This window comes from Littorina saxatilis, linkage group LG14 (genome assembly GCF_037325665.1).
Source record: "Littorina saxatilis isolate snail1 linkage group LG14, US_GU_Lsax_2.0, whole genome shotgun sequence".
NCBI lineage: Eukaryota > Metazoa > Mollusca > Gastropoda > Littorinimorpha > Littorinidae > Littorina > Littorina saxatilis.
The window spans coordinates 4,624,578-4,648,988 of record NC_090258.1 but is presented as its reverse complement, the minus strand read 5'-3'; the positions used below and the strand labels follow the sequence as shown (position 1 = coordinate 4,648,988).

General features: G+C 39.9%; 1 protein-coding gene across 3 annotated transcripts in view; it reads right to left on the bottom strand.

The window, feature by feature from the left end:
- LOC138946943 (tyramine beta-hydroxylase-like) overlaps positions 1–24,411 on the bottom strand; it is a 73,131-nt gene that overhangs the window by 41,746 nt on the left and 6,974 nt on the right. For all 3 annotated transcript variants that reach the window (XM_070318381.1, XM_070318382.1, XM_070318383.1), the window contains exons 5-8: positions 12,425–12,523; positions 11,358–11,537; positions 8,651–8,817; positions 4,952–5,195 (exon numbers count right to left, since the gene is read on the bottom strand). In XM_070318381.1, coding sequence (XP_070174482.1) covers positions 4,952–5,195; positions 8,651–8,817; positions 11,358–11,537; positions 12,425–12,523 — 690 coding nt within the window. The remainder of the gene's footprint in view (positions 1–4,951; positions 5,196–8,650; positions 8,818–11,357; positions 11,538–12,424; positions 12,524–24,411) is intronic.

Sequence of the window (24,411 nt, the reverse complement as noted above, 5' to 3'; positions counted from 1 at the left end):
GTCCACACAAATTCTGATGCTGCCGTTCCGTTTCACCACCGGCACCATGGGTGCACACCAGTCGCTGGGTTCAACAACCTCTCGAATTATTCCAGCTGACTGCATTCGTTCTAACTCCGCCTTCACATTCTTCTGAATGGGAAATGGTACTCTGCGAGCTGTAGTCACGCAATAAGGCTCGGCATCTTCCCTCAGCCTGATAGGGACTGGATCAGTGTGTAGTAGTCCTGTAGTGCCAAACACACTTCTGTGTACTTCTTCGACTCGTGTCACTAGCCCCATCTTTGCTGCGACTGATCGACTCAGTAGGTTGTTGCCTACCCTACTGGCTACTACAACGACCTTGAACTTGTAATGGTTCTCTTTGTAGTTGGTCTGTGCGTAGAATTCTCCTCGCACGGTCAGTCTACCTCCTGGTGACGTCAACACAGCAGCAGACTTTTTCAGCTTTGGCTGCTTTTTCAGTTTCTTGAAAGCTTGTTCAGACATAATAGAAATGTCAGCGCCTGTATCGATTTTAAATCGAACATCTGTGTCCTTGATGCGAAGTGTGATCATCCACGGTTCACTTTTCTCAGTGACGACTGCGTCAAGCAAAAACTCTTCTTGCTGCTCACCGTTCTCTTCTTCTTCAGAGTCTGTCACTACTTCATGCACACCCGTGCGACACATTCTTTCGAAGTGGTTCTTTTTGCTGCACTTCCTACAAATCTGACCTTGTGCTGGACATTTCTCTTTGCTCTGATGCTTGTAGCCACATTTTCCACACTGACCTGATTTATTCTCTTCTCTTCCTCCTCTTTGTGGGGGACGAAAACTTGAGCCACCACGCCTGGATCTAGGCTGCTGTCCATGACCTCTGTTGTAACCTCTGCCTCTTGAGCTATGAGAGTGTGACATCGAGTGTCTGAACTGTGCTTCGTCAGTGGTACCTGTGGACTCATTATCCTGTTTAGACTGGTTCTTGATCTGCTCATACTGTCTAGACATTTTCAGTGCTTTGTCTAGTGTCAAATCCTGCTGTAACTGCAGTTTTTCTCTCAAGTGAGTATCAAGGAGACCGACTACTAATCTGTCCCTAATTTGGTCTTCCTCATCCTGGTAGTTGCAGTGCTTTGCTAACTCTCTGAGTGCTCTGTAAAACTCTTCTACTGTTTCACCATGTCGCTGTCTTCTCTGTTGTAGCTGTGACCTTTCGTAGATGACATTTTTCTTCACCACAAAGTAGCTGTCCAGCTTCTGAACCAGAGTATCAAAATCTGTGTCTTCCTCGTCGACTTCATCGCCGTCTTGATTCCGTGTCTTGCCAAAATGTAGCGACCGGAAAACCTTTTCTGCATCGGGACCCATGACGTACAACAGTGTGTCGCGCTGGACATCCCCTGCTTCATCTTTCAACTTTGATGCATTTCTAAAACGCTTGAATTCACTTATCCAGAGAGGCCACTCTTCTGCTTGGAAGGAGAAACGCTTGGGTGGATCTAGGCGCATCATGTTGAAATTTCAGTCAAGAAAGAACACTTACTTGCCGATGTCGATGTTATGGTGACACTTTGCACTCAAAAGTTACACAGTTCTGCATGAAAGTTCAGTTTCACTTCTGACACCATGTTCAGGATAGCCTTGCATTAAACAATGGAACCCAAAGATGTGTTGAACTTGAAAGGTATCACTTTATTTGTTCAGGATGGAACCACATGGTAACAGTCAAAACATGGCGGACATCGACTGCCCCGGATGTGGCTGTTCGATCAAGAGTTACTTCCCTTGATGTTAGTCGCGAGTAGGCCTACATGATTATGTACACTAATCATGTCATTTCCAAACAGTGCAGGTGGTCATAGAGGTGGTTCATTCCGACAGAACGGAGATACTTGTATGTTGTGTGATGAGAAAGGTCATTGGGCTAGACCGTGTCCATGGCGGAACAGTACAAATCCTTGCCCGATTTGTGGTGTTGGGGGCCGTATGAAAAGAACGTGTCCGTTTGTGCTGGCTAGATCGGGTATTGAAAACAAGCATGAAGTGTCAGGGAATGCAGCTGTTGCTGAGGTCGTTTCTCCAGTTACACAGGTTGTGGGGAGTCTGCATTTAGATCATGGTTGTGTCAACGACGTTGCATGTTCAGTTCTTCGTGACACAGGTTCTACGATTTGTGGTGTTCGTGGTCGTTTGGTGGCTAAAGACCAGTTTGTCGGCGGTACTGTCACCTGTAAAACGTTTGGTGGGGAAATATTTACGTATCCCCAGGCGAAAGTTGTGGTTCAGTCGCCTTATATTTCAGGAGAGTTGGTTTGCTGTGTTCTGGATGATCCTGTGGCTGATCTTATCATAGGCAACATTCCAGGAATTTCAGAAAAGGCTGCAGAGTGTTCTCCTGCAGATGAAGCTGTCAAAGCTGTTGCTACTCGTACGCAGGCTAAGAGAAGAGACCTTCCTCATAAACCTTTGGTTCAGGTATCTGAGGACTTGACAGTTACGCGTGATGAACTCATTCAGATACAGGAAGATGATAGCAGTTTGAAAGGTGGTTTTTCACTAGATGAGAGTGGAGAGTCTAAGTCAGTTGGGACTACTGCTGCTGCAGGACATTGTGGCATTCGCAGAACTATGTCAAGAATTCTTTGTAAGTTTGTTTTGGCTACTTATCGGCTTTGCTTTGTTGTTTGCTTGCAGAGAGTTGCCATCGGAAAGCACGGATTTCAGTACTTGTGAACTCATGTTCGGACGCTCACCGATGAGTCCTATTGATTTGTTGGCAGAATCGTGGACTCAAGGTCAGATTACTGATGATGCTGATGAAAAACCTGTATATGTTTACCTGTTTGAGCTGGAAAACATCATAGCTGAGACTTGTGAGTTGGCAAAAGAAAACTCAGGGGAATCTTCCAAGAGAGGGAAGAAGTACTTTGACAGGCATAAAATAGCGTTTGCTATGTATATGGGATTGTACTAGTGGATCAGAATGCCTTTAGGTCTTGTGTCAGCTCGGGCAGTTTTTGCTCGCAGAATGCGTATGTTGAGGCTTCAAGAAATTTCCAGCATGAACTTCTTTTGCTCTTGTGTGAAAGCAAGTCAGATCGGATATGTTTTGAATGACATTTCGCATGCAGATTGGAATGCAGTGTAATGCAGTATGGATATTGTCGTGCAGTGATGTAGTTACCCTCAATAAGCTGTTATCCTAAAGAAAAAATAACCTCGGTCGGTCATTTTTTTTCTGGGAGGAGGGGGTAATGTGACAAATGGATTTGTACATAGTTCAGTCTAAAAAGTGTTTGACAAATGTGTACAGATTAGCTTGCCATACTTTTGATTCGCATGGCTTGACTGCGTGACTGTTGTATCACCTGTTGAAATGGGGTGAACTATATTTTCATTGGTTACTGGGTTTTAGGATTGACCAATGAGAGAGGAGATTGCTAACAGGAAGGTAGCCATATTGGTTGTGTTAAACTAGAACATTACTGACAGTTGGGGAAGACAGACGTCTCTGTTCGTGTCTCCGCGTTTATTCAGAATGTTGCTCAGAGGACATTGAGGTCGAATGTTATACGACTCATGTTTTGGATGAATCAGTTGTGATTCAATGCTGTGAATATACAGGTATTGATTGAATTGTATTTTGCTCAGTAGTCTTGACTTGTGAAATGACTGTGAGAGTAATGTTGTGAATTGGGTTGGAGAAGTGTGAGCTGTTGTCAGCCATTTTGGAAAGGAATGTTTGTATGTTCTTTTGTAATGGAGTAATTTGTAAATGAGCTGTGGTAAATACTGTAACAGCATAAGTTAGTTGACGGATGAATGAATAGTATTGAGTAAGAGTGGAATTGTTATTTTGTGGAGAAGTTTATCTAAGAATTGAGTGGTTGAGACTTACGGTAGCATAAACTTTTTACACAGCACCCCGGTGGGAGAGAGGATGCCCTCGGCTAAGGGGTAGATGGAAGAAGACTGGCATCCCCTCCTTGTCGCCACGGATCGTTTGATCGTGGGCGAAAGGTTGTAACGCAGCGCAGGAATTCTAGGACCCGGTGGAACCCCACCCCATATCACCATGAGCGTTATTCTGTCATTGGCGTGATATTGGATCCAGGAAATGAACCCGCTGAATTGTGAGTAGTCACTGTATTGTGAATTACCACTGGAGAATACGTAACATGTGAAATGTGCGTAACGAGATACTGTGATTAACAGGAAACATGATTAACAGAAGGATTGTGTGAAACAAGTGACGACGTCATCGAGAAACGGTTATTCTTTCACGTGCTACATAAGCTATTATCATTCTTATTATAGTGAATGCAAGAGAATTGTTGATTGTATGAGAGATAACATATTTGTATTTTGTTGTGATGTTTAAATATAGGTACGAGGGCAAAGGGCAGTAATCGTGTTTCAGTCTTTGTGCCTAGTTTGAGTGCTGTGTGTGTGTGATACGAAGTGAGTTTGTAAACAGAGTAGAACACGCATTTTTCTGATAGAGTAATTAATACACACAGACACTTTCACGTAAATACCCTCCGTAACATTCGATGACGTAGAGAGGCTGTGTGAACAAACCACTTACCCAGACAGTGCATATGATTGAGCGAGTCGACGACGTAGAGAGGCTGTGTAAACAAACCACTTACCCAGATAGTGCATATGATTGAGCGAGTCGATGACGTAGAGAAGTTGTGTGAAGAGACCACTTACCCAGATAGTGCATATGATTGAGCGAGTCGATGACGTAGAGAAGTTGTGTGAACAGACCACTTACCCAGACAGTGCATATGATTGAGCGAGTCGATAACGTAGAGAAGTTGTGTGAACAGACCACTTACCCAGATAGTGCATATGATTGAGCGAGTCGATGACGTAAAGTTGTGTGAACAGACCACTTACCCAGGTAGTGCATATGATTGAGCGAGTCGACGACGTAGAGAGGCTGTGTGAAGAGACCACTTACCCAGATAGTGCATATGATTGATCGAGTCGATGATGTAGAGAGGCTTTGTGAAGAGCATCCTGGTGCAGTCAGCCTTGCAGGTGCCAGTAACTTCCACGGCCGGCTGGAGGGGAGCGATTTCGATAAAAATCTGCCCCACAATTAAAGTGGCCGCACTGGTGGGTCGCAGGTTCTTGGTGTAGTACAGCGTCATTCCGCTAGAGTCGACATAGTCGTCTTTAAGTTCTGGGTTATTCCAGTGGAACTGTTGACAGAAACCATCGTAGAAACAGTGTTGGTTGGTTGGTTATTATTGTTTATTTTATTTTCAGCCAGATACAATGTAAGATCATGACTGTTATATATATTAAGCTTTTAATCTTACAAGCTGAAATGCGATTGTTTGACAGCAATTTCAAGAAAATCAATTTTTTTTAAAAGATGTGGTTACCACAGTGCGGACTCAACTTTTTCTAACGGGAAAAAATGACGTCATCAAACACTTTTACCTCAGAAATAGTATGTTAAAGACCAAAAAACAGTCTGTAGGAGACCTAAAAATAGTCTGTGAAAGACCTAAAATAGTATGTTAGAGACCTAAATTAGTCTGTAAAAGACCTAAAAATAGTCTGTGGGAGACCTAAAAATAGTCTGTGGGAGACCTAAAACTAGTCTTGAAAGACATAGAAATAGAATGTTGAAGACCTAAAATTAGACTGTTAAAGACCTACAAGTAGTATGTGGGAGACCTAAAAATAGTCTTTTGGAGACCTAAAAATAGTCTGTGGGAGACCTAAAAATAGTCTTTTTGAGACCTAAAAATAGTCTGTGGGAGACCTAAAAATAGTCTTTTGAAGACCTAAAAATAGTCTTTTGGAGACCTAAAAATAGTCTTTTGGAGACCTAAAAATAGTCTGTGGTAGACCTAAAAATAGTCTGTGGTAGACCTAGAAATAGTCTGGTGGAGACCTAGAAATAGTCTGTGGTAGACCTAGAAATAGTCTGTGAAAGACCTCAAAATAGTCTGTGGGAGACCTAAAACTAGTCTGTGGAAGACCTCAAAATAGTCTGTGGGAGACCTAAAACTAGTCTGTGGAAGACCTAAAAATAGTATGTGGGAGACCTAAAAATAGTATGTTAGACCTAAAAATAGTATGTGGGAGACCTAAAAAATAGTATGTGGGAGACCTCAAAATAATATGTGGGAGACCTAAATATAGTATTGGGAGACCTAAAAATAGAACGAGACCTAATAAAAGCCAATTAAAGACCTTAAAATAGTATGAGGGAGACCTAAACAAAGCCAAATAAAGACCTAAAAAATAGTATGTAGGGGACCTAAACAAAGCCAATTAAAGACCTTAAATTAGTGTGAGGGAGACCTAAACAAAGCCAAATAAAGACCTAAAAAATAGTATGTAGGGGACCTAAACAAAGCCAATTAAAGACCTTAAAATAGTGTGAGGGAGACCTTAACAAAGCCAATTAACGACCAAAAAATAGTATGAGGGAGACCTCCACCCTTCTTATCAAATATTCAGATGATACAGCGCTAGAAGATCTCTCCAATAGTGACGCAACTTACTTTGCAGAAGTAGAACGTTTCAACGCCTGGTGTAAAGACAACTTTTTAGACCTAAATGTGACAAAGACCAAAGAACTTCTGATAGATTTTAGAAGAAACCCTGCCCCTGTCCCTGACCTGATGATTGATGGTGTGACTGTTGAGCGTGTGACTGAATATAAGTATCTTGGCACAGTTATCGATGATAAGCTGTCCTTCAATGCAAACACCACCCTCATACACAAAAAATGTCAGTCACGCATCTACTGCCTTCAGAAACTTAGGAAGTTGAATGTGAACCCTTCGATCCTCCAAACTTTCTACCGCTCTTTCATTGAGTCTGTCATCACTTTCGGTTTTGTGGCCTGGTATGGAGGTCTGAGTGTGAAGAACAGGAATGTCTTAGTGCGAATGGTGAATGTCAGTAGCAAGGTGATTGGCAGGCAGCAAGCAAGTGTGGAGTCCCTGTTTGAAAAGCGTGTGGTGAGAAAGAGTAGGCGGATAGCTTCAGATAGGTCCCATGTCCTTGCCCACCTCTATGAACTCCTTCCCTCTGGCCGTAGACTTCGCACGCACAAAGCTAGGACACTCCGGCTGCAAAACAGCTTCATCCCCAAATCCATCACCCTTAGCAACATGTAAACACATCCACATACCCGACCCAGCCCCTCTTCTGCCAGTGCAATCAGTAGTAATGTACATGTATGTATTGGTTTTATGTACAACCGTATATTTTCTGATATATTGTATGCTATGATATTTTGCAATGATGTTTAGCCATAGTTCGTTATACGCGCAGGTGTGCGAGCATGTAAGCGCAGTGCTTTAAAGATGTCCATGTGTGAACGTGTAAGTGGGCGTAGTCGAATGTCCATGTGGGAGTGGAGCATATAAGAATGCCCATGTGTGAATGTGTAAGTGGAGCGTATAAGAATGTGTAAGTGGAGCGTGGTGGAATGTCCATGTGTGAATGGGTAAGTTGAGCGTATAAGAATGTCCATGTGTGCGATGTGTAAATGAGACATGGATGTGTTCATGTCTGAATGCGTAAGAACAATGCAAGGAATGTCCAGAGAGGTATGTGGAAGGTGTTTCAATAACCTGCCCTGTTATATAGTGCTATATGTTTTATGTAAAATCAATGTCTTGTTTGTACTATTGTTATGTACCACGCCTGAATTTCTCTATGAGATAATAAAGTATTCTTATTCTTATTCTTATTCTAAACTAAGCCAATTAAAGACCTAAAAATAGTATGACTCTATGAGGGAGGCCTAAACAAAGCCAATTAACGACCAAAAAATAGTATGAGGGAGGCCTAAACAAAGCCAATTAAAGACCTAAAAATAGTATGAGGGAGGCCTAAACAAAGCCAATTAACGACCAAAAAATAGTATGTTGGAGACCTAAACATAGACTTGGTTACATCTCCCGGCTGTGACCATCTAGGGTGGGCCGGGCCTTGAGAAGTCCCTTTTGTAACACCAGTTTAAGTGGCTTTTTGTCAGTACCCTTCAGATTTAAGCACACCACCTAATCCTTAAACAAAAAGTCTTAAAGGCTGACATAGTCCTATTTAATTAGTTTAATTACTTCCAGGTCTTTTCCCATCGTTGCGGGGATGTATAAATTAAGCTTCCTGCAAAGTTTTAGGTTTGAAGTCCTTACCAATTACGAGAAATAATTAATTCTTTATTGCATTGTTTAGCAACAGTTCTCCAGGACTTGGGCTATTTTTAGACCGTTGACGTCACTTCGTGACGTTTCGTAAACCAAAGATGGCGTTTGAGACTGTTCTGTTTACATTCGACACCATCAACATCACTTTGCAATTCTGAAATATTTTTTTCTGTGTTCGAAAGCTACAGCCAATCGTTATTATATCCCCTTAGGTACAGTTTTATAACATTATTGGCACATGTAAACAATATGAATTAATTAATGAACGCTACGAATATGGCAGCCTTTAAAGCTACCTTAGTACGACGTTTAATTAGATGAGCGAGAGTGTGCGGGGGATGGGATGGTGGTGACATACTGTACATAAAGCGAAAGTTTGTGTGCGCGCCTGTGTGTGTTTTTAGTCTAAGACAAATGTCACCAATGTTTTTACAGAGTGACGTTAACTAAACGATTTTAAGAATTTAAGAAGCTACCTCCATCTTGACCCTGGTGAAGTGTCCTTGACCAAACTTGAAGCCCGTTTTGTTATTGAGACAAGCCCCAGCGAAGCCCACAGCCCACAGCCCGATCATGCTGTTACACCCCCAGACTGCCTCCATCCCACACGGTATGGGGGTAGGAATGGACGGTGGAGTTGCACCTGTTATCGTACATACAATACATGTAACAGCGAAGATTCGTAGCGAAACATCAACGACAACACCCTTAAAGACACAGCACTGAAAGTCCACGAAATGGGGCACTGGCCTTTGGCTAGTACTCCTCATAATTTACTAGCCAGAGAGTATATTTTGGTATTTTTACTCGTCAAACCAACCATTTGTTTCAGCAACTTTACTCGCATTTGGCGAGTCGATCAACATTTCTACTCGCCATTTACATGTTTCTACTCGCCACTCTCAGGCCTGAGGCATCGTACCTGTGGAAAAGGAACCATCATCAGAAGACTCGTAACATCGCTATATATTCCCAATACGAAAGGTTTCATGTTAGTACTCTGACCAATAAGTTCAAGCAAAGATACACGCACGCACGCACGCACGCACGCGCGAGCTCAAAAACGCACACATGTATACACACACGCACACACACACACACAAACACACACACACACACACACGCACACACACACACGCACACACATTCAAGCACTTACGCACTCACACACGCATACACACACACACACACACACACACACACACACGCACACACTCACACACACACGCACACACTCACACACTCACACACACACACACACACATTTAAGCACTTACGCACGCACACACACACACACACACACGCACACAAACACACACACACACACAAACACACACACACACACATATATATATATATACAGGGTGGGCCATAAAAAGTGTCCACATTTAATTTGTTAATATTTTTCCTGTAAAGTGATATTTTCTTTTCTGTTTCAGATAGAATTTGAGACAAGCATCTTAGAATTCTTTTAAAGCCTGAATGGATCGCATTCCAGTAGAGGAAAGGACCAAAATCGTTGAACTTTACTTTGCTACCAATTCTGTGGTTCTCGCCCAGCGCGCTTTTCGGAGAGAGTTCCCTGGCACACACTGTCCATGTGCGAGAACTGTGAAGCGCCTCGTGGATAAATTCAGGGTTATGTCCTTTATTGTTATCTGCGAGACTACCAGTGTTCCTGAATTTATCCACGAGGCGCTTCACAGTTCTCGCACATGGACAGTGTGTGCCAGGGAACTCTCTCCGAAAAGCGCGCTGGGCGAGAACCACAGAATTGGTAGCAAAGTAAAGTTCAACGATTTTGGTCCTTTCCTCTACTGGAATGCGATCCATTCAGGCTTTAAAAGAATTCTAAGATGCTTGTCTCAAATTCTATCTGAAACAGAAAAGAAAATATCACTTTACAGGAAAAATATTAACAAATTAAATGTGGACACTTTTTATGGCCCACCCTGTATATATATATATACACACAAACAAATATGGAAAAAATAACCAAAACAAGCCTTCACGTTTTTGTATATTATATATACTCATTCCAGGGGCGGATCAGTTTGTTTGTAATGGGGTGGGGGGGTGCACTCTGGATTCAAATGTGTAAATTGGGGAACGCAGCGAGTCCCAGACTGCTAGGGGGGGGGGGGGTCCGGGGTATGCTCGCTCGCTCTCTCTCTCTCTCTCTCTCTCTCTCTCTCTCTCTCTCTCTCTCTCTCTCTCTCTCTCTCTCTCTCTCTGCAAAGTGTTATCAAGGAATTTGTACCTGTTATCAAAATTAAGGCATTACGCCGATTCTGAAGCACTCAAAATGTTCTATTACGCCCACATAATGCCTCATATAAACTTCGCTTCGACACTTTGGGATAACTGCAGTGATGTTCATTTAAAAAGACTCAATTCCCTGCATCGCCGAGCTGCAAAACTTATTCTGCATGATGTGAATAGGTCCACGGATGATAAACTAAAGCTCCTAAATTTCCTCCCCTTGAAAGATCAGTTGACGTTAAACAAGGCTGTGTTCATGTATAAAATTCTAAATGACGACTGTCCTAAATATTTGCAATCACATTTCAAACATGCCACAAAAAGATATGGGTCCCAAAAAATCATCCCTCCTATACCTCGCATAGACCTCTACAAATCGAGCCTAGCCTTCTGGGGAGCTTTTCTCTGGAACTCCTTCCCCCAACAGATAAGAAATGCAACTTCAGTGAAATTGTTTAAGAGACAGTCACGTTCACACATCATTCGTGAATGAAATGTCTTGTTCGATTGTTATTTTGTTGAACATTTTGTACTAGTGTTAACGGATGTGTAGCTAATCTGAGCAACTTAATTCTCAAAATGAAAGGCTTAACTATGTCAATGTAATTTTGTAATTTTTGAGTTCTCCTTATATAATTCCTTAACTGCACATAGTATTGCAATCCATACAATGTATTTCTATATCTTATATGATTGAATTTTTATTTGTTATGTCCGTCTGTCTTTATGTGTTGTATAAAGGACAGGTTGGAAGAATAGGCTTTGCCTAAAACCTTTATCCTTTTGTAATAAAGTTCTGAGTCTGAGTCTCTCTCTCTCTCTCTCTCTCTCTCTCTCTCTCTCTCTCTCTCTCTCTCTCTCTCTCTCTCTCTCTCTCTCTCTCTCAGTCTTTACTATTATTTCCATGTTCTCATTTCTTACCATCAGAGTCGCATCCATAGAGGATGGCGTGATGCATGACCTGTTCATTGTCAATGTAAGGCTGATTGGCCACCAGATGGTATACGTCATCATCGGGAAGGTCAAAAGTCATGCAGAAGTAGTTCGTCTCCGTGTTGGGAACGGAAGTGGGAGGAAACCGGAACGTGATGTTCTGTACCTCTGCAAAACCATGGGTTGATTTTTTTGAAATTTCCAAAACAATTGGTTAGTATTGTGTACCTCTGCAAAAGGATTGGTTGATTTGTTTTCAACCTATGAGAAATACATCGTTTCCACAGAAATCACACTTTTTTTGTCACAACGATTGGTTAGTATTCTGTAGCTTTGCAAATCTCTTCGTTGATTTTCGTTTGTACCTCTGCAAAATGATTCGTTGATATTTTGAGTCTTTACAAAACGATCACTTAACATTTTGACCCTTTTCACATCCATTGGTTGACACTTTCAATTTTTGCTAAACGACTGGCTAATAGTGTGAACGTCTGCATTGCGCGATTGGTTGATATTTTGAATTTTGTCTAAACAATTGGTAAGTACTTTGTATCTCTGTAAAACGTTGGTGGATGTTTTGAACATTGAGAAATACAAATCGATAAATCAAAGCCTCGACCAGCATGCACACTTTTGTCATAACACTATCAATTGGTTAGTATTTCTATACCTTTACGAAACGATTGGTTTATATGTTGAACCATGACAAACGATTGATTATATTTTGACCCTTTGCACAAGGCCTGGTTGTTATTGTGTACCTCTGCAAAACGATTGGTTGATATTTTGAACTTTCCACAACGATTAGTTATTAGTTTGTATCTCTGCAAAACGATTGGTTGATATGGTTGTTGTATCTAATCTTATCTAATCTAATCTTATCTTTTCTTATCTTATCTGAACTTACCTTATCTTACCGTACTTAAGGTTATCTTATCTTATCGTCTTCTTCTGCGTTCATGGGCTGAAACTCCCATATACACTCGTGTTTTTGCACAAGTGGATTTTTACGTGTATGGCCGTTTTTACCCCGCCATTTAGGCAGCCATACTCACCTTCGTTCTCCAATGCGTCACACTGGAAGGAAGACACGTCACACTGTACCCAGGTGTTGTGACCGATGCACTTGGCGTCCTCCCAGGTGTCACAGATACCTGTGGAGAGACTTCATTAGTTGTACAGGTGTACAGTATTGTTGTTCTTGGAGTTTTTGTGGTAGTGGTGGTGATTGTGTTGTGTAAGTTGTGTGCATGTGACTGATTGCCCTTGGTCACAATTTTGCTCCCAAAAAAAGAAGATTTAATAATAATAAAAAAAAGGTTTTATAAAGAGCAAGACAGACCAAATAGAAGAAACACCGAGGTCTGCTTTTGTTAAAGAATAAGATCAGGTAAACAGACTCACAAAGAATTCAGGATGAAAGTGTGTTTGTGTGTGTGTCCGTTTGTCGGTAGGACTATTTTCGTCTATCTTGTGTGGCCCTACAGTCTGTCTCCCCAACTCTCCCTCTCTCTCTCTCTCTCTCTCTCTCTCTCTCTCTCTCTCCCCCTCTCTCTCTCTCTCTCTCCCCTCTCTCTCTCTCCCTCTCTCTCTCACTCTCTCTCTCTTTCTCTCTCTGCGTTTGATTTTATGAATAACCACATATGTATGCTCTTCATGCCTCATCTTCATCATCATCATTATCATCATCATCATCGTCATCATCATCATCATCGTCATCTTTATTATCACGTGCTGAAGTTTTCCGACCTCCTTTTGTTGGTTAAATTTTTAACTTTTTAATTTTAAATTTTTGCATTTAGTCAAGTTTTGACTAAATGTTTTAACGTAGAGGGGGGAATCGAGACGAGGGTCGTGGTGTATGTGCGTGTGTGTGTGTGTGTGTCTGTGTGTGTAGAGCGATTCAGACTAAACTACTGGACCGATCTTTATGAAATTTGACATGAGAGTTCCTGGGTATGAAATCCCCGAACGTTTTTTTCATTTTTTTGATAAATGTCTTTGATGACGTCATATCCGGCTTTTCGTGAAAGTTGAGGCGGCACTGTCACGCCCTCATTTTTCAACCAAATTGGTTGAAATTTTGGTCAGGTAATGTTCGACGAAGCCCGGACTTTGGTATTGCATTTCAGCGTGGTGGCTTAAAAATTAATTAATGACTTTGGTCATTAAAAATCTGAATTTTTTTTAAAAAATATGTTTTTTATAAAACGATCCAAATTTACGTTTATCTTATTTTCCATCATTTGCTGATTCCAAAAACATATAAATATGTTATATTCGGATTAAAAACAAGCTCTGAAAATTAAATATATAAAAATTATTATCAAAATTAAATTTTCGAAATCAATTTAAAAACACTTTCATCTTATTCCTTGTCGGTTCCTGATTCCAAAAACATATAGATATGATATGTTTGGATTAAAAACACGCTCAGAAAGTTAAAACGAAGAGAGGTACAGAAAAGCGTGCTATCCTTCTAAGCGCAACTACTACCCCGCTCTTCTTGTCAATTTCACTGCCTATGCTGTGAGCGGTGGACTGACGATGCTACGAGTATACGGTCTTGCTGCGTTGAATTGCGTTCAGTTTCATTCTGTGAGTTCGACAGCTACTTGACTAAATGTTGTATTTTCGCCTTACGCGACTTGTTTAATTATATAATTGTGTGTCTATGCGTCCCAAGGACAGATTGTAAGAAAAGGCGTAGCCTTAAATCTTAATCCTTGTTAAAGGCACAGTGCAGCTCACAGCCTTCGTTTTGCGTTTTTGTTGCAGCTGAGTGCATTTACAGTTCAAAAATCCTCCTATGGTAGGAAAACAAACCCAAAACTACCCAACGACGACATCTGTGAAGCTCGACAGTTTCTTGTTCACGCGAGTGCATAAATTAACCTAGTTATCATAGTGGTGTTTGGTCGGAGTTCGATTCAACTGAGTGATTCCGGCCTTCATTTTGTTTTACACAAACTCATGATGATGTCTGACATAGTTTGCTAGTGACGTGTCTTTTTGTGCATGATGTGATCTACCTGATCTAAATTTAGATCCAAAAATAGGTCAAGACCAGCCGGGACAGAGTCCGAAATTAATTCGTTAAAAAAAATTGCAGTTCTTGACTCTTTGGGTGCAAGTCAATGAAACTTGGTAGTTCTTCTAACGGATAGCTGCCTGAGGTATGACTAAAAGCCCCAGGGGCTCCGTGCACCTGGATTTGACAAGTTCAGTACCTTTAAATAAAGTTCAATTCAATTCTCTCTCTCTCTCTCTCTCTCTCTTTCTCTCTCTCTCTCTCTCTCTCTCTCTCTCTCTCTCTCTCTCTCTCTCTCTCTCTCTCTCTCTCTCTCTCTCTCTCTCTCTGTTGTTGTTATTGGCAGCGTGACATTTTATTTTATTTCTTTATTTATTTATTTACGAGAATTTATATACCGCACATATCTCACCACACAAGGCGACTCAAGGCGCATGTTACCTATTAATGCCGTTTGAGATGGAATTTTTTACACAATATATCACGCATTCACATCGACCAGCAAACCTCAAGCCTATTAGGGCGAGCATTCACCTTTCACGGCCTTTATTCCAAGTCACACGGGTATTTGATGGACATTTTTATCTATGCCTATACAATTTTGCCAGGAAAGACCCTTTTGTCAATGCATGAATAAAACCTCACTTTGGGTTATCAAAACAACCTCACGACACGACCTCACAGGCTTGCAGTGTATGCTGTCAGCAAATACTTATTCAGATTTTTAGGCAGCTGCCAACATGATTTGGGTTCTATGCAAACATACCTAACAAGAAATTCCTCCGAGGTAGGAAAAACACCCCCGTCCTTACCATTCTCACTGCCACCAACTGAGAAGGTTATTTCCCTTTGACCATTAATATGTCCCTCTATAAGTCCTTGTAGAATCTTAATCCACCAATAACTCCCTAACCGTGTGTTTGACTGGTCCCAATTTTTGTAAGGACCGTCTCAGGAATGTATAGAACCTGTTCACCAAGTTTGGTGACGATCGGTCCGTTCATTCTTGAGATCTATATGCGAACACAAACACACAAACACACAAACACACAAACAAACAAACAAACAAACACATCGACCGAATCCTATACACACCCCTATACCGGGGGTGTAAAAATTGCAAATGTTGACATTCACACCATTACTGGTGTGGGCGCGTTCTACACTTGAAGAGAGGATGCGCATGACGTCCGAGGTCAGAATGTATATCTACAACAGGACTATTTTCAGCGGCATCAGCCCAAACAAAAATATATGTTGGTTTAAGGTTACATGACCAAAAATAATAGGGTCGGTAGGTCGTTTGTGTGTGTGTGTTTTTTTTTGTCTCGGTATATGGTTCGCAAAATGTGCCAAAGGTGTTTTGGGGGGGATTTTTTCAAATATAAAAATTTTAAAAACTGTTTTAGTGTCGGCGGGAAAAAATATAGGGTCGGTCGTGTTACTCTAAACCAACACATATTTTTATTTGGCCTCATTAAAAGTAGGGGAAAAGTGCCCAAATGATACCACAAGAAATCAAGTCACTTTCCTCTTCAGAACTTGTTAAGACTTTAATGGCGATTTAAGATTTTTTTTGTTTTTGTTGTTTTGTTGGTTATTTTGCATTTTGTTTTGTCGTTCGTCAAGACAAGAGGACGCTCTCATTCATTGTAAAACATTGCATGTATCAATGATGGGTTACAAGAAAGTTACACGGGAATCATGAGTGTATCTTTAAAGCCCCGGTATGTCTGAAATGGTTTACAAAACGATTTAAATCTTCGAATGAAAAATGCAGTTCTAACCTAATGGAACACACTTGCAATAGCATTTAATAGCATTAAATGAAACAGTTCGTTTGAATTGCTATTTAGCTCGCGTAAACCACACACCAGATTTCGTGGTTTATCTAACCCCTGAGCCATCGTGAACCCGTGTGATCCACTTTCCTTTTTTTCACAATTTAGTCGTCAGTTTGTGATTTCAATGTGACTGGCTGTGTCTGCAATAGCACGTTATTGTGTACCTCTGATTTTAAAACGCAACAAACGGCTGCGAGTCACACGAACTTGTCGGCGGCGGCTGACTTCAAAGAAAGCGAGCGCTATGCAGAAAAATCGTCTGCTTTGAGACACGACCTTTCGTGACACTGCTTCCGGGCTATCTTTTTCAAAACTTTCAAAACTTCAAATTGCACTGATCTTGTCTTGATGAAAAAATAAATCTGTTATGATTTAATAATGTTTGTGTTACAAGCTGTCAATTTATTATTTAGAGTTTAAAAGTTAGTTCTAGCGCCAAAAAGAGGCGCCTGATTGTACATCAGAGGGTCCACGAAAATACATTCTTTGAAAATGTCTCACTCTCGACGGAAAGCAGCCAGGATGTTCCCGTTTGGTGAGCGTTCAAATGGAATAGTGTTTGTACTGTGTGTAAAAGCTTGACAGTATCTGTGGTGGTTTACGGGACGCTTACTGTGCCTTTAAAGGTACTGAACTTTAATGGCGATTTAAGATTTCTGTTCTAAACCCAAACGCTAGCTTTACATCCCTTTCAATTTGACTTTCGTGGTTAACAATCTTCGTGAGACTGCACACAAATACATTTAGAACAGTGGTAGGGCGGGCGCAATGGCCTGGAGATCAGGACGCCATCCTTCTAGCTGGATGGTTCGGGATTCGAGTCCCGGCTCTTCCGTGTGGGTTAAGCCTCATATTCACGAGGCGAAGTACTAATACTAATTGGGTCCTTAACGTCCTCACATGAAATTTTCCTTTTAGGGACATGAGTTGATGATACGCTAAAACAGGCGAAGTCGATCAAGGGAGGCTTTTTAACGGAGGAGATGTAACCATTTTCCGTAGTTTAAGGCTGGAGTACACACCTGAGGCCATATTTCAAAGTGGTTAGGCAGTTTTAAAGGTTTCTTTTTATGTTAGTTCAATGTTTGATTTATCAGGAAATAAAAAAATGAATAGTGCTTGTCGCGCAAAATTTTTAGATAACGACTGAAGTTTGAGCATAGGTATGAGATTTTTTCACGCAAACCCCACTGAAGAAATTGTGATATTGTATTGTGAATATGTAAACAAAAAAACAATTGGATGATCACAAACTGAAGAGGAGAAATAGGGAAGCAAAATAGAACATCAAACATAGTGATTTTACAGGTGAACTTGGAGAAAAAAAACTTATGTATCCATTTTTGAAGCCCAATTTAAAGCATGGAACACAGTCAAACATAAATTAAAAGTGTTAAAGTGGTTACAGTGTTCAGAAATAGTGTTAGATAACAAGTTGAGTTATCCCTCTTCACCACTTTTAAAAGAAATACACCTCTTGTCGCGCAAAATTTTGAACCGTGGTGCTTTTACCACCCCCACCCCCTACTCATTTTTCAGAAAAGAGTGCATATTATCTTCCAAATAGAAAAGCAAGGTAGTCAGATGATCAAAACTTAAGAACAGAAATAGGGAAGCAAAATAGAACATGCAACATAGTGATTTAACTGGTGAATTCAGAAAAAAAACCACTGTTTTACTCATTTTATAAGCTGAATTTAAAGCTTGGAAGACAGAAACAAATAAATTAAAAGTGCTAAAGTGGTTACAGTGTTCAGAAATAGTGTTAGATACCAAGTTGAGTTATCCCTCTTCATCACAGTTAAAAGAAACACACCTCTTGTCACGCAAAATCTTGAACTGTGATGCTTTTACTACCCCCACCCCCACCCATTTTTCAGAAAAGAGTGCATATTATCTTCCAAATAGAAAAGCACGGTAGTCAGATGATCAAAAACTTCAGAACATAAATAGGGAAGCAAAAAGGAACACCAAACAGAGTGATTTATCCGGTGAATCCAGAAAAAACCACTTTTTTACTCATTTTATAAGCTGCATTTAAAGCTTGGAAGACAGAAAAAATTAAATTAAAAGTGCTAAAGTGGTTACAGTGTTCAGAAATAGTGTTAGATACCAAGTTGAGTTATCCCTCTTTATCACAGTTAAAAGAAACACACCTCTTGTCGCGCAAAATCTTGAACAGTGATGCTTTTACTACCCCCACCCCCTACCCATTTTTCAGAAAAGAGTGCATATTATCTTCCAAATAGAAAAGCAAGGTAGTCAGATGATCAAAAACTTCAGAACAGAAATAGGGAAGCAAAAAAGAACACCCAACATAGTGATTTAACCGGTGAATCCAGAAAAAAACACTTTTTTACTCATTTTATAAGCTGAATTTAAAGCTTGGAAGACAGAAACAAATAAATTAAAAGTGCTAAAGTGGTTACAGTGTTCAGAAATAGTGTTAGATACCAAGTTGAGTTATCCCTCTTTATCACAGTTAAAAGAAACACACCTCTTGTCGTGCAAAATCTTGAACTGTGATGCTTTTACTACCCCCACCCCCTACCCATTTTTCAGAAAAGAGTGCATATTATCTTCCAAATAGAAAAGCAAGGTAGTCAGATGATCAAAAACTTCAGAACAGAAATAGGTAAGCAAAATAGAACATCCAACATAGTGATTTAACAGGTGAATTCAGAAAAAACCCACTTTTGTTCTCATTTTTGAAGCTGAATTAGAAGTTTGGAAGACAGAAAACATAAATTAAAAGTGCTAAAGTGGTTACAGTGTTCAGAAATAGTGTTAGATACCAAGTTGAGTTATCCCTCTTTATCACAATTAAAAGAAACACAACTCTTGTCGCACAAAATCTTGAACTGTGATGCTTTTACTACCCTTGCCCGCTTCCCATTTGAACAAAAAAGAGTGCATATTCTCTTCCAATTAGAAGAATAAGTAAAAGTAACTGGATAATTTTAAAATACATCTTTTCTGTCAGTCCAAGGATTGCTTAGTCCATTAAAACAAACAGATTAGGATTTAACGCGCCCATTTTAAGATAAAAATAACATGATAATTGACATATCAGACTTTTTTATGCAATTACTACTGAAGATTTGTTTACATTTTACTGTGAATTAATTGATCAAAATTCAAGATGACTAATATAGGAACAAAATAAAGCATACAACATAGTTACTGTCCTGGTAAAATGAGAAAAACACTTTTGTATCAGTTTTGAAAGTCATTTTCAAGCATAAAACAGAAATAAACATATGATATAAAGTGCTAAAGTGATTAGGATGCGCTAAAACTTAGGTAAATTCAAGCTGAGGTATCCTTACCGATGGAAAAAAAGATACACCCCTTAATGCACAAAATCTTGAATTGTAATGATTGTACTACCCCTACCCCCTACCCATTATGCATTTGCTCTACCTATGAGACAAGTAAGTAAGCGACATGTCACTTTTAAAATGTTATTTTTATGTATGTTCTGGCTTGTAGAGAGAAAAAAATAAAATAAAAGGGGCATTTTGCTGATTCAGAAGATAATTTTTGAAAAGATGAACTATTAAATTATTTTAATTAATTTAATTAATTCGACTGTGTATATATGTCAATGAATGAAGTCTTGTATGTCCACACATGAAGACGACTGATATAGGATCAAAATGTAGAACTCAAAACACAGTTACTTTGCAGTTTTATGTAAATAAAATAAAAGAAACAATTTTGTACACCCATTCCGAAGTTAAATTTCAAGCGTAAACAAAACACACTTCCATTCTCTAGCACTGCCCTCCAATTTTCACAGAGTCAAGGCAAATATTCCGAGATTCCCACAAAAGGACAGACAATGGTAAAGATCTTGACACATTTGTTTTAATAGAGAAATAACAAGTACAGCCATTAGCTGTGTCACTGGATTTCTTTGTCAGGCTGAAACTTAGCTGTTGTGTTGGTGTCTGCTGTGTGTGTCTGGGTCCAAAACAACTTTCACATTCTCATCTACACACTCACGTTACTCACACAAGTATACAATTCCACCCACAGAGGCGTTCGGGGAAGGGGGTCTCGCACTCGGGCGAATCACACCACAAAATACAAAGTATAACGTACACAGATTTTACTATTGAACCAAATTAAATCATGAATAAATCAATCAAGCAAAACTGCCACACAATGACACACTCACTCTCGGTTCACACTGCGCTCTGACTGGGCGCACACACTTGGTAGCACGAATACCGTTCCGACGCCGTTTGTCTTCGTGCAAGTCCAGCACAGGCACACGATTGTCCAATAATCATAAGAATCCTCGTGAATGTCATAGCAGGCATAGTAAGGTTACGTAGAAAAGTTCAAAAGGGTGTGTTGATGATGGTAATCCGGTACACACACACACACACACACACACACACACACACACACACACACACACACACACACACACACACACACACACACACACACACACTCCGGTTTGGTAAGTTACCTGATAATGTAGCCTGTAGATCTAACGGGGAGACTGATCAGACAGGAAGAGCAATACTTTCACATTTCCGATGTTCAGCGATAAACTTGTTTTCTTCGAGAGTTCGATCTTCGTGCGATTCTGGCGCGTTGTCACCAAGAACGTTAAAAAAAACCAGGATATCATCATGATGCCTCTCTACAAAAACCAGGTCTAGGAACTCTTCATCTAAAGTCAGTCAGTATTAACCTCCTCAACACAATTCTCCTCTTGTCCCATAGTGATTTCTGCCGTCAAAGAAAATGTGGTTCTCAACTCACATGACCCGATTTGTCGTCTTCCATTGTGAAATCTACCCCAACTACGTGCATTGATCTGAGAAATAAAATGTAGATGCGATAATCTGCAAACATCTCTTCAACACAATCTGCATCTTGTCCCATCGTGATTTCTGTTGGCAAAGAACATGTGGTTCTCTATGGCATTCCGTTTGTCAAATAATTATTTGGATACTTTTTCATGTTTTTTTCACCAGTTTTAGCTAAATAATCATTATTTAGAAGCTCATGTGGTAAATAAGTAATTGTTTATAAACAATGTAAAACAATTCTAAATAATTTTTTGTTTACGTAAACAATTCATTATTTACCTAAACAATTCATTGTTTACGTAAACAATTCATTGTTTACGTAAATAATGATTTATTTACGTAAACAATATATTATTTAGACTTATATTACATTGTTTATAAAGAATCAGCAATGTTGCTAAATAAATCATTATTTACGTAAACAATGAATTATTTACGTAAACAATGAATTGTTTAGCCAACACATTTTCCATTATTTAGGGGTTTCTAGGATTCGCTTCTGAACTAAGTTTTATGTCTTTCAGTGATTACTATAATTGAATACAAGGTCTCTCCACACACTCTTATCTTAAAATAGCTGTTGTTTGGATATTATTTTGTTTATTTTACAAGCCGAGTACGAAAATAACTGATCTCAAACACAGTCAAAGGTTAAGGTCAATTAAGGTTTTTCCCTGCCGGGAGTGTTTAGTGTTTGCATTTTCTTGCTTGAAGTTGTTGAAACACAGGGTTTTTTTCCCCTTATGTTCTCTGTTCTGTTTATGTCCCAACAACATGCCTGTCTTTCCATTTCTCTTCCTTTCATCGTTTCATTTCAAAGAGAAAAGTAAAAACAGCTGTGAACCGTTGAAAAACGGGAAACAATGCCTCCGACGCGTTCCGAGAAGAATCTGGAGTGACTTCCCTTGCCTCATGCAAACATTGCGATCGGGCGAGAAGCGAAAATATTCTGAGCGATTGTTACCAGAGGAAAGGCGGCGATACCACCAGAAGATTTTGGAGATTGACGGGAATGATCCGTATGACATTCTCAACCAGGTGCTGGTCAGCAAATCCGGACGATCTGCCAGAGCTGAGTTACATCAACATCGTAAATTATTTTGTGCTTGGCAAGAGTGCATACAGATACACATGTGAGCAGCTGAAAAGCTTACAACAGTTTGGATTCCTACCGACTTTTTGTCTCTGGCTGGGTGAGGGATGTCAAGTGCTACAGCCCTGATGGCTGTCAGAACTCTGTCATTTCTGCAAAGGTAAGAATGTGCTTTCAGTTTATAATGAATGAACGTGAGTGTTCTCTGTCTTGTGTTGCAGATATCACAAGTTGCAGTTCAGGATATTGTGTTGAGGCTTTGTCTTTGATATATTCTTCGCTTCAGTTTGTATTCTGGACTACGACAAAAGCTGTAGATAGTCTTGAATATATTTATATTTTGAAATAGCTTGCAAAATATTATATTTATAATGAGCTTCATGTTCATATTCAGTTAAAAATCTGTTGTTTACTTTTCATTGTTAAGGTTATTGTAAAGCACATTATGTGCGTCTTAGAGTTATATTCATTCGATTGACCTAGCTGAATGCTGATTTGTGCGACCTTCAATTTATGTTTCAGATTCTTCATTCACAACGCCTTAATGAACCAGCACTTTCTCCTTGGATCATCGCTACTTCTGATGGCAACATACTGGCAGCACACTGTACCTGCATGGCCGGAGTTGGAGAAACCGGCATGGCCGGAGTTGGAGAAACCTGCAAACACGTCCCTTCACCTTCAAGGAGTCAGCTGTTGAGTGTGCTGTGGCAGACCGCCATTTCTGTTTGGAATCTAACAGTGAGGGGATGCTTTGTCTGCGCAAAGACCACCCATACTTTAGTCAAGTACAGTGCCAGATTGTTATGACCAGTTCCTCCTACTGCGATTTCATGGTGTGGACTACTGTGGATAAAGTTATTGTCCGAGTATTGCCTGACTGTGATTTTTGGGCAATGTGTGTGGAGAAAGCTTTGAAAGTGTTCAGACTCGCAGTTCTTCCAGAGCTAGTTGGAAACTGGCTGGACAGAGAAGCTGAGCCTCTACAAGCAGTGGATGTGAACCAGGAGCAGCTGCAAACACCAGCCGTGAAACGCAGCAAGAAACAGTGACAATGCCAGACTCGCTTGCTCATGTGTGTGGGAAAACAAACATCTTGTATGACTGTACACACAGAAAGTGGCAGTTGTAAAGTTGTAGAGAGGGAGAGAATACATCCAACGCAGAAGAAGAAGAAGAAGAGAGGGAGAGAAAAGAGAGCATGTAATGTTTTAAATCACAGTTCACACTCACAGAGAAGTCATTAATTGTTCCATTCTTGTTTCATTTTATTCTTAAAGTAAAATCATGCACATATGTAGACATACATTTTGTTTAGGATCACCGACCACAATACAAAATCAAGTGCTACAAGTATAAATTATGATGCATACAGGACCTTATTTTGTGATTGTTTTACATCCACTGCTGTGAATAACAAAGAATCATGAGCAGTTTGATTATCAACTTATTCAGCCAGGTATATTGTTCATTCTCCTTGTTCAATGTTTCCAGTGACACGGATTGGCTGCTTGATTTAGGGAACAAATAAGAGTGTGTGGTCCAGCGTAGTTCTGCATCAGTACAGTCAAGTAATACAGTGTTTAAATTGGCAGTGGAACTGAAAGTTAGTTTCTATTATCAACTAGTTCTGTTTTGATGACAACAAAATTGAACACACTTATTTCTGAAAAAAAGCGCACAGGTCTATTGATCATAATGAATAGTTAATGACTCACATACCCACAGTATGTTATTTCAATTTTGAACATTTAGTGAAAGTGTTCTCTTCACTTTGGCTTCATACCTGCAATACTGGTAGTGGTATGTTCAGTGTTGCTTGCAGTTGCATGTTATTGGTAGTTTAAATGTGTGCTCGCATTTCAAGTGTAGGCCATTTAATTTTTCAATGCTCCTTATCTTGTTTCCTGTGTAGAGCTATTTTGAGGTTAATCAGCATACACATGTATATTCAAATTCAAGATTCCATCCAGTGAAAACATGATAACAGAAAAACTGTTGCTACTGCTCATGTGAGACACCTGAATCAGATACAATACACCACAGTTTAATTAACACATTCTTTAAACAATGCCTTCATCTTCAAATTCAAGATTCCGTCCAGTGAAAACATAACAGAAAGACTATTGCTACTGCTCATGCGAGACATCAGAATCAGATACAATACACCACAGTTTAATTAACATATTCTCTAGCCTAAACAATGCCTTCAGTTCACTAGGCTGTGTTTATGCAGCGTCAC